We start from the raw sequence: 12,080 nt of genomic DNA, 5'->3' as shown, positions 1-12,080 counted from the left end.
TATGAAACTTACAGACGCAAACAATCAGTTATCACGATAGTAAATAAATATGAAACCGACATAATAAATGCTGAAAGAAATGCCTCGTTATATATGTGGCTTAACTAATTTGATTTCGATGGTATTCAGGATTAAGTCATCACTATTAACCTTGTTCAGCTTAGGTTCACTTGGCCAGCGTTTGTCACTGACAGTTTGTATAGTTTTTTCTTATGAGAAACTTATTTGTGAAATATTTGAATAAATGCTCCGTTATAAACATGTCTTAAACATTTTCATTTTCACCCTACTATCATTCAGATAAATATATTTTCAATTGATCATGAAAAATAATGTAAAAAATAAAAATCTCTTATTCGTGGAACATGGTTTGACCTTGGTTTGAATGATTTCCATGTCAGTGTACAGAATAGTGGGACTGTGGGTGCATGACAAGCGGTCCAGACGGATTGTGGGTGAAGTCATTCCCACACTCCCACTCTATATTTGTTACTGACGTCGAGGTGCCGTTCTAATTTGCCTCAATGATCTCGACTTTGCTGCAGGTGGGGCAACAGCAGGTGCAGGCAACCGCACCAGCAGTGGTGACGGCCGAGGAAGAGGCTTCGGTCCCAACATAGTGGTGACGGATCCTGAGACGACTGATGCCATATTGGGTATACGAAAAGGTTAGTTACACAGTACCACCGTTTTTCAATGCGTTTGTTAGTATCAAGCTTTCCAGACAATGAATGTAAGGAATTTTTATACATGTAGCATGTTTACACGTGCTCGTGTCTGCGTCTTATTAACAGTAAGCAGAAATGAATATGAAATTTACTGAATACAAAACCTATCACTACTGATAACTGTGACGCACATTTTTCGATTTACGAACTTCTTATAACTGATATCGAATCCTTATGTCAGATTTTCATGTAGTTGTATAAATTTACTGTATCAACACACACAGACACGCACACATTATATATATATATATATATATATATATATATATATATATATATATATATATATATATATTAATATTTATCAATTACAATTACAATTGTTCTGTGCATTAGTAGAATTACTAAAAGGACCTCATTCAAACTGGATGGTATCAAATGGAGTATTTATTACTTTTTCTGAATAAATACTGTACTCCATTTGATACCATCCAGTTTGAATGAGGTCATTTTATAGTATATATATATATATATATATATATATATATATATATATATATATATATATATATATATATATATATAGTGCTTCAACTGTGATGATGATGTGCATCTTTTGTGTGCTTCAACTCAAACTCTTTTGCTAATGTAATGTGGAAGTTTTCTGCACAAATGGTTATCCACGAATTAGCACAGTAATAAACAGTCACACGGACTTCCTCAGTTTCTTATATAGAGACGAACGGCCGAGCGTGAACATTGTTTTCTCATAAGTATTGCACAGTATGTAGCCAGTTACTAAAGCATTTCCTTAGGAATGTAATCGGAAATAACAACGAGCTGAGGGAATTTTAAGAGCCGAATTACAATTTTATATCGCAACAAGTAAGGACGTACAGTTACCATAGCCTATGTTAGGATGAAGAACAAGATGATGACAGCATAAGACATAATCTTGAATTTGGCGGCACCTTTTTTCTTTCTTTCTCTTTGGTCTTATCAGGGGAAGGCGAGGCTGAAGTTGGCACTCTCAAGATGGCTTCTCAAAGACCGAAGTCGCCCAGACCGCACACTCCGAGAAAAGATGAGTCAAACGAGTCTTTTTGGGACAAAATAGGAACTTTGGGCAGAAAGAAGAAAGTAAAAGAAGGTGAGTTACTGTGAACTGAGATTTTTACTTATTTAATGTTCCTAAATAAGGTAAAAATTTAAGTGAAATGTCCAGGTGTCATGTTTGTTTACTTTTGAGGGGTGACTCATTCTTTTACATGACACCTACACATTGTAATACTTTAAGTTTTATACAAGCGATTTTAAGATTTATAGCTTACTTATACACCTAAGAACCAGTTAAATACGTTGAATTAAATATCAGTGTAAGTAGGTTAGTCTAGGGTGGACGCAAATTCTCTAGGAAATTTGTTTAAACAAACAATTTTCGCAGCTGGCATAGACTGGGTCAGCATAGGCTAAGTTATTTTTAACCTCACGTATTGTCAACCTATCCATTGTATGACTGTTGCCATATTAATTGATTCAGGATAGGCCTGGCGCGTGGTAGAATGTAGGAAGATGAGTTACACACATTTTTTTAACATGGTCTCGCTAGTCAAGAAATACATTATGTATTAGGCTATTCATAAAACTGATTAGGTGTTTGATCAAGGTGTCATTGCATAGGCTATGTGTTTGGTTTGTCATTTTGAGTGCAAAGTACAAAATTTGGTAGAACTAAGTTTTAGCTCTGCGTCAGGTATTACCATGGAAATTGATGTTTACTATAGCATTTTGGTTGCTTATCAAGAATTTACTGTTATTTTTTGTTACTCAACTGTAATTGACCTGTAATTAATCTCAGAACTGATTATATTTTTGCTATTGCGCACACGCATTGTTATAGGGGAACTTTGGTAAAAAGTGGACCTTCCTTTACCAGGGAGTTTGGCCCCCTGGCTAAGTAACATGGCCTACTAGGTTAGGTTAGTATGGTTGCTTTTATAATAGATTTCTTTAACCAATCCCATCTTGAACATAAGGCTCCCTAATGTCTCTCATATTCGAGGAACTGTTCCGCACAGTCTGAGCAGAGCTGATCCTTAGAATACCCAAAATTTTTGTCCGGCTTCACAATTGTACTGGTAAGGTTTGAACTCTGAAGTGGGGATATGAGAATAAAGCAGTAGCCTAGCTTAGTCTGGAACCTTAGTTTGGGTAACTACCAGTTAACGTGCAAAGTAGGGTCTATATTTAATCATGTGCGAACATGATGCCAAATGCACTTAGCCGAAGCCAAGAAGTCGAACGGACAGGAGGAAGATTGGACGTGATGCCGAACGGCCGGGAAATCGAACTGACCGGAAGATGAATGGACAAGATGCCGAATATATAAGAAGTTGAAAGTAATAGGATAGATAATTAAAACCATTATTTGCAACTTTCTTTCACAAAATATTATTGAAAAGAATGTAAGCCATAAAATAATAATGAAGTGAAATAAATTACGAGTAATAAATCATAATGTAAAAAAATATATATAAAAATTTTATTATAGAACTAAAGATTGTAATCATTGCAACCATTATTTGCAACTTTCTTTTACAAAATATTATTGAAAACAGTTTTAAAATAATAATGTAAAAAATGCATTAATATTTTATGTAATTAAATATTGAAAGCTAAAGCACATTCTTCTTTGTTATTTTCAAATCCTTTCATTGATGGCATCATATTTTTTGTTTATCCTTGAAATAGATAGATGCATGTTCGATTAAAACTTCATTTGTAGCTTGTTCTCTCTTGATAATTCTAAGAAGCTTGGGTAATGTGGGATGCATTATATTAAACCATTTTTTGAGAACCAACCTTCAAGCAAATTGTTGGTTTTGGGCAAATTATCCATAACATGAGAGTGAACTGACCATAATTCTACATCGAAAATAGCCTTCCTTGTTCCTTGCTACACTACTAACCATGTTCTCTAAAAAAAAAAAACTATAAAGTTGCTTAATATTTCATTAATTGTGGGAACTAATTGAGCAAGGAATTTGTCAAATAATTCTTGAACATCAGGTAGTGGGGCAAAAGCAAGAGCCTACAGTTGGTTAATGAGGTGTGCATTCTCAGGTTCGGCATACCAGTTTTGCAGTCTGCTAGCTTGAATGTTGTCCCATAGGCATTGGCCAAAATTGAAGAAATAATGTGTTTGGGAAAGTTTGCTTAACACTACAGTATTACTTAGTGCTTTTTCGAAATCCGATGTTATGAAAGTTGGATAATTTACTCCACTGTTTTTCAGGAAATTAAAAATTTTGCCATAAGGTTCTTTCGTGCTTCTTACTTGTTATACAATAAACTAAAGGCAAAGTTTTGTGTTCTGAAATAAGCACATTGATAGTATATGGTTGTTTGCCTAGTGGGGCAGAGTCTTCCACCTCCAAACCACATTTGCTTTTTTGATAAGAGTTCCAAATATTTTTAGTTGAAAAGATAACAACAGCATCACTTTCAGACATCCGAAAGTTCTCTCCTTGCATTGTTACGTCCAAAGCTTCGACCATTTCTGCCTTTCTTGCTCTTCGTATGATTGTTTCAAGTGTTTTTTCTTAAGTAGGGCTCCAGCTACACTGAGTGGCAATTCTTCCGTTGCATTTCTGATTATGGTGCTCGTAACTTCTTCCAAATGCTCAGCTTTACTCCTAATACTGTCCAATACTTTAAAAACCAAATTTACGGGCCCCATCAAGTGGATGAGAATGATCGCATGCATTGCTTTGTACTTTTATCAGCAATAGTTTTAGGTCTAGCACCACACTCTTTTTGCGTTTTTCACACTGCCAGTATGTAGTGTCATTAACCTTTTTATCCACAACGTAGGCATACCCACTTAAAAGAAGCTATCTTCCTCCTCATGCTGTCTTAACAAAATCCATGATCAAACTCAAGGAATGGTGAATTTCAAATAGAAAAAAAATTGTTTTCCTTGTTACCAGTAATGAAATTGGTAATTATCTAATTAAGGTTGTGGCTAGTATCTAATTTACGACATACCCAAGATTGTTTCAACTTCTTGTACATTCAGCCTCATGTCTGTTCAGCATTTGGCCATTCAAAATTCTGGCCATTCAGCATCATGTCCATTCTTCTTCCTGTATGTTCGGCTTCTTGGCTTCGGCCTCTAGTCTTTTGGCCTGAGTGCATTCGGCATCATGTCCTACTACCATGTTTAATACCATCCCCTTGGGGATGAATGTAAAAACATGAGCAAAAGTTGGAAAATATAAATATAAACAAAAAACGGTAAATTTTTCTATTGGTGATTGGCAGGAATCAGGCCACAATACAGTAGTAGTCTTCAGTTTTACTGCTTTGTTAATAATATGACATTAATTTCTACCCAAACCATGAAAGATGCTGCATATTTTTATGAAATCATAGCTTGTGATTTTTGTTTTAGACCTTCATTGTTGGAGCCAAGCAATCTTCTTCTTTCAACCTTATTAGTCCCATTGTATAGCAGAGTTGGCTCCTCCAGTCAACTTTTTCTATCTATTTCTATTCCTTGCATCTTCCCCCAGTCCCAACTCACCCATATCCCTCCTCACCACATCCATCCATCTGATCCACTGATGCCCCACACTCCTCCCCATCACTGGCATGTTCTTAGCTCTCTTGATTGGTTCCTTCTCCTCTCTCCTTATAACATGGCCATAGTATCTCAGACGAGCTTCCTTAGCCTTCGCCTTTACATTACATGTACCACACATTCTTCTTATATCTTGACTCTCCCTCCTTTCCAGTAGTGATATTCCAGCAATCCATCTCACCATTGTCATCTCGGCTCTTTCCAACAGTCCCTCCTCTTTCCTCTTAAGTGCCCAAGTTTCTGTCCCATATAATAGTACGGGCCTGGTAACTGTCTTATAAATCTTCATTTTGAGCCTTAATGGCATTTTCTTGTCCAAAACAACTTCAGTACTTCTCTCTATTTTTGCCATGCTTCTTTCACTCTGTCTCACTGCTTTCTCAGTAACTCCCTCCTCTGCTAGTATTGATCCCAAGTAGTGAAACTCATCGTTCTGTTTAAGCACTGTCCCATCTTCCACTTGAATGTTTACTTCTTCAGGTCCTTCTTTATTACCAATCATTAGATCTGTCTTTCCAGTGTTCATTTTCAACCCTTTCTTTTCTAGGGCTCCTTTCCATGCTAAAAGCATTTCTTGCAGTTCTTCTTCTGTGTCAGCTATAATGACTAAATCATCAGCTAACATCAGTTCCCATTCCGATGTCAAAGTGTCTATAATGACAAGGAACAAGAGTGGACTCTGAGCTGATCCCTAATGGAGGCCAACCTCCACAGGGAATGCCTCAGTCTCCCCATATTTTGTCTGTACCTGGTTCTTGCCCCCTCATACATCTCTTCACTAACCTTACCAACTTCTCTGGTACTCCTCTCTTTCTCAAACACCAATAAACTACTCTTCTTGGTACCCTGTCATATGCCTTTTCAAGATCCACAGAACATGTAAACTTTCTTTTTGATATAAGCAACTTACCAAGTAATTACATAGCTATAGATTTCTACTTGTCAGCAGCTAGAATTTTGAAATTCGCAGTAGCGCTACTTTTGTTTTGGCTAGGTGACTGACCCTGCCCACTTTTGGGGTAAGAGAGGAACCAGCTCAGGAAATGAGTTCAGCAACTTTCTGCCGGCTGATGGCTGTGGATACAGTAATTAGCAGCAGAGGTTTTTTGGAATTTTTTGCTTTTAGATGATCTTATTTGACAACAATTGGTGAAGCATTCACATTTTTCATAGCCTTTTTGGCAGTAGACAATGTCAGGTGTTCTCAGTCAGAATTACTGAATTTGACTGTTTTTTTCTGCACTTAGACTTTATTATTAGGCTTGTTGACTTGTGACTCGTTGGCTGTGTCCAATTCTGGCTCCGAGAGTTTTAGGTATTGCAGTATAGGCTGCAATACTAGATTAACTAAAGCCTGTTATGACCCTCACACACTCTGCATGACTTGTAGGGGTCAGATATGTTCTCCTGACTTGACTTGTGATTAATGTGTTTCACGGGGCTTTGAATAGTCATTTGACTAAATTAGTTAGAGATAAGAAGAGGAAGGCAGCTTCTAGAGCTAGTAGTAAGAAGACATTAGCTAGTCGGGTCTCTGCTAAGTCTGTTAATGATGGTATTCCTGATTCTGTGTCTATTATTCTACCTAATCCCACCTCTTAGTCTGTACCAACCACTCCTCACCCCGGCTCCCTTACTCCCAATCCTGACCCCATTGCCAGCCTTGAGTCAAGAGTTAACCTTAAATTTGGGTCATTAGTGAACACAATGAAACAGTTAGCCACTTCGGTGAAGTCCTTAATGGACAAGTTAAGTGTAAAAGTGCTGCCAAACTGGTAGCCCAAAGGAGGTCAGTGGGGTCTGCCCACAGGCAGTCTCCCCCTCAGTTGGACCTGTTGCCGCATCCCAGGTTACAACAGAGTGCCGCTGGAAAGGCGTCTAGATGGAAGTGGACCATGCATCACCTAGTGTATCTAGTAGTGATTCAAGTCCTAGGTGCCAGTGGCACTTCAAAGGCGAATCTTCCCCTTCGAAGAGGCGCGCAAAGGAAGTGTCTCAGTTTCCTTCAGTGCATGTTAAAAGGTTTAAAGAGCCTAATCAAGATCAACTTCCATCTTGCAGTTTTTGGGACAGTCTGGAGTTGGTGGGGCAGATTTCATTGGCTTAAGCACGCTTCTGCTCATAAGCACTCTTCTTCATCAAGGAACTTGTCTTCTGCTGAGCGCCCATCCTTAGTTTCGGAGAGTACGTCTGGGCATAAGATAGTGTCTGAGCACCCATTAGCGCCCGAGCACCCATCTCGTGAAATTGTAGCTTCTGCTGAGCTCCATCTTGCTCTGGAGCACTCTGCGGTGACCGAATCTTTACTATCTTCCGGGGAGGGAGCGGTCTTTGGCGCCAAAGCACCCTGTGGCGCCAGAACTCCCCTTGGCTCCTGAATGTGTTGTTGCAGAAAGTTTGGTCCTTACTGAGCACCCATTGTCTTCAGAGTGCCCGTCTGCTCCTGAGCGACAGTTGGCTCCTGAGCTCCCGTTAGCTCCCGAGCACCAGTTGGCCCCCAACTACTTATTAAAAAGACATCCAACAACAGAAATGTCATTCAGACAAATAAAAGAAAGGACATGACTTATTGAAGCCACAACAAAAACCAATCTGAAGACTATTTCTCCATAAAAAGTATCAATAATGTAAATGTAATTATAAAAAAACATGACACTATGAAACAAAAACGCATTTAATTTGAAGGTTTTTTGATGTAAACTCATTAATGTATTTCCTGAAAATAATATGATTTTTGACGATTTTCGAGATTTTTTCGGCTTCTGTTTTCGGGTTACGACGGCGCAAAGAACGAATATACTAATAACGACTACTGGACTCTCTTAAAATGAGATATCCCGAAGTCCAAGATTGTGAGATATATATAATGCAAAGTAAAGAGAATAATAAAATATTAAGAATTGCAAAAATAAAATTTGAAGGTCAAAACCTACCTCAAAAAATAAAAACTTTGGGTCAAAATAGAGAACTGAGACTGTCAGAAAACCACTACAATGTCAAAATTGTAGTAAATATGGGTGCATGAAGAAAAAAACTGTCGAAATGAACGTATCTGTGCTTATTGTGGTTCTGACGAATATACCACACAATGGAAATGTAGTACGCCAAAGTGTGTAAACTTTGGGCAAGGTCATCACTCAAGGTCCAAAAAGTGCTTGTTTATATGTACAATACAGAATTTAAAATCTTACAAAAAAGGACAGGAATGTCTATAAAGTAAGCTAAATTGGAACTGAAAGTGAGAGGAATTCAAGATCTGTCCAAGAAACATACATATTCTCCAGTAACGAAAACCAGTAATGAAACAGAAACACTTACAGATAGAAGAAATGGAGAACAAAAAAATCCCAAGAAAATGCCTTACAAACAAAAAGTAACAAAAACTAAATTTGTAATAAATAAAGGAACAAGCACAAATGATATGGATAAAATTTTATCAAATTCATTTGAAGTATTAATGCAAATAGCACAAGAAGATGCTACTACAGAAGTAGCAGAGGAAAGTTGTGATGGACCAGAAATTAAAGATAAAAAGAGACTGTCGGAGAGAACACCACTTTAAACGAAGAGACCAACTGTAAATAGAGAAACTCTTGTTAAATCAAAGACAAAGGATATGAAGAAAGAACAGAAAAAGGATATGAAGAAAGAACAGAAACAAAAACCAACTAAGAATATACCTTTATCTCCTAAAATAATAGCAAAACCCATGGAAGCAGATGTCCAAAACATTGAAGAAGGTGAAGAGAACCTTACCATAGATAACAATGATTATGTCAAAGGAGAAGAGATTTACTCCATCTCCAATAATTGGTACAAGAACGATGAAACAAGAAATGTACATGGTAACGCATGTGGATGTAACAATTGTTTTGTTGAATTTAGCAGTGATAACAAAAACATAACAAAAGATGGTTTAACAAACATTATAAGAAATTTTATGTAACATAGAAAAAAGAAACAACTGATTTGAGCACCCATGAAAAAAATTGCTTGTTAAGTATACCTTAGTTTTACCAGACCACTGAGCTGATTATCGGCTCTCCTAGGGCTGGCCCGAAGGATTAGATTTATTTTATGTTGCTAAGAACCAATTGGTTACTTAGCAACGGGACCTACAGCTTATTGTGGAATCCGAACCACATTATAGCGAGAAATGAATTTCTATCACCAGAAATAAATTCCTCTAACTCTTCATCAGCCAGCGGGAATCGAACTCCGGCCCAGCGAGTGCCAGTCCGCAACTCTACCGACTCACCCAACGAAGAGCTAAAAGATTGCTTGTGCATTGCACACCTAATATAAAGAAAAGCAAACAAATTTCGTGAGTAAACTATTAGAAAAATCCAAATTGGTAATACAAAAAAAGAAAGTAAAACTCGACCGCTATAAAACAATATTTTCAGTACCTATATTATACAATGGAACGTAAATGGTCTGCAGACCAGATTACACCTAGGAGAAGCACAACGATTACTAAAAGAATATGAACCAATGATATTATGTTTACAACATGTCAACAAAACAGTATCAACAATAGGTAAATATACCTTAGCATCAGCATCACGAGAGGAAGAAGGAAATTTAGGTACAGCCATATATGTACATAACAAAGTAGTTTATGACAAAGTACATGTAAACATTACTGACTTGCAAATATCAGGTATTAATATCTGAATAAAAAATGATAATTATCTAATCTATAATTTATACAGCCAACCTAATAAAAATTATGACATTGACAAACTTAAAGAATTATTTAACAATGCCAGGGAACCTACATTAATAGCAGGTTATTTTAATGCTCACAACTCAATATGGGACTATAATTGTTCAAACTCAAATAGACCAGGAAGTAAAGTAGAAGAATTTATAGATTCAAATGGCATGTGCTGTATAAATAATGACAAAGTCAGCACATATTATTCAAAAACACACGGAACATTTTCCTCAGGAGACTTAATTCCATGTACCTCAAACATAGTAGACAGATTAGATTGGAATACAGTTGATGACTTGCACACCAGTGACCATTTCCCATTATTAATTTCATTATTACGAAATGATCCTGCAAAACATGTCACTCACTATAACATTTATAAAGCATATTGTGAGCAATATGGAATGCACACTAAGAATATCCCAACATTTGAATATTTGAACGACCATAATGAAACTAATAAATTTCTCGCTGATTTCATTAAAAATGCTGCTGATAAAGCAATACCAAAATCAAAACCTCATCCAACAAGACAAAATTCCATGGTGGTCTGATAAGCTAACAGATTTGATAAAAATCAAACACTCAGTAGGGAGACGACTAGATAATTTAAATAAAAAATTCAACAAAATTAATAAAACATTACCGACATTAGAAGGAACTTTACAAAAAATGACCATATTATTGCTAGAAATTGATACATTAAAACCCCCTCTACAACAAATTATCATCAAAAATTAAAAAAGAAGTACTGTAATTCAAGGAAGAATCATTTCACAGGGGAAATATGCATCAGATCTCTCTAATAATACTCCCATACGAAAAAATATGGGAAAAATTCAAGAAAATGCATGATACCCTTGTTAAACCACCTAGACATGCACATTGAAAGATGGGAAAAGAACCCTTGATCCAAAAGAAATAAGTAATGCAATAAGACAAAACTTAGCAAATGTAAGTAGTGATAATAATTTAGACGAACACTTCCGCACAAAGAAAAATAATATAGAATTAATAACAATTAATTTTGAAACAATATAAGATATCTATCATAACAGAAAATTTAATAAGGAAGAGTTGGATTTTGCTCTGTTGAACAGCAATAAGTCTGCCCATGGAAGTGACAATATTTGTTTTGAAATGATCTGCCACTTAGCACCTTTGGCAAAGTCATGCTTATTACAATCTTATAATCACTTATGGCTTCAAAATTTATTTCCTGATGAATGACATAAAGCTGTAATTATTCCTATCCCCAAGCCTGGAAAGGATCCCAGTAATGTACATAATTACAGACCAATTTCTTTAACAAATTGTTTATGCCAATTACTAGAGAAAATGGTAAATGCACGACTAACATGGCACATTCAAGAAAATAAAATTTTAACTCCAACTCAATTCAGGTCACAATTTGACAGATCTACATTGGATTCTCTGTGTAACTTGGAAGCAAGGGGGTCTTGTCTCCCGCGCTCTCCACGTGTTGATGTTGCAGGTGCACCAATGGGCAATAGCCCACTCTGTGGAGCTGTCAGCCAGATACATTCTGGACAAGAGGAACATCCTGGCAGACACGCTCAGCCGTCGGAATCAGGTAGTGGGGTCCGAGTGGTCCCTTCACCAGAGCTTGGCGGACAGGCTCTTCGACCTGTGGGGACGTCCAATAGTGGATCTGTTTGCCTCCCGGTACAACAGGAGGCTTCCAACCTTCTTCTCCGTCGTACCGGACCCATGGGCAGCTGCAGAAGATGCCTTCCAACACTCGTGGGACAACCTCGAGGTGTATGCTTTTCCTTCGTTCTGTCTCCTTTCGCCCAGTTATCAGTCAAATCCTGGTGTCGACGAACCTTCGAATGATCTTGGTGGCTCCCAAGCGTCCAGAGGCTGCTTGGTATCCAGACCTGCTGGCTCTACTCTCCTAGGTTCCGAGAGAGCTTCCCCTCTGGCACAATCTTCTACGTCATCTGCATGTAGAACGGTACCACCAGGCCAGGGCCTGCCTGTCTCTTCTCGCCTGGAAGTTATCCACCATCTCTTGCAAGCGAGAGGC

The 12,080-nt window shown here is 37.4% G+C and overlaps 1 protein-coding gene across 1 annotated transcript in view; it reads left to right on the top strand.

Annotated features, from left to right (window-relative positions):
* The window catches only part of parvin (beta-parvin), a 130,941-nt gene that overhangs the window by 9,095 nt on the left and 109,766 nt on the right, over positions 1-12,080 (top strand). Inside the window, exons 5-6 of the mRNA XM_067123920.1 lie at positions 546-668; positions 1,672-1,818. Of these exons, the coding sequence (XP_066980021.1) occupies positions 546-668; positions 1,672-1,818 (270 nt within the window). The remainder of the gene's footprint in view (positions 1-545; positions 669-1,671; positions 1,819-12,080) is intronic.

The sequence above is a fragment of the Macrobrachium rosenbergii genome, chromosome 21 (assembly GCF_040412425.1).
Source record: "Macrobrachium rosenbergii isolate ZJJX-2024 chromosome 21, ASM4041242v1, whole genome shotgun sequence".
Lineage (NCBI taxonomy): Eukaryota > Metazoa > Arthropoda > Malacostraca > Decapoda > Palaemonidae > Macrobrachium > Macrobrachium rosenbergii.
Note: the sequence above shows the minus strand (reverse complement) of the source record. Positions and strands in the feature narration are given on the sequence as shown.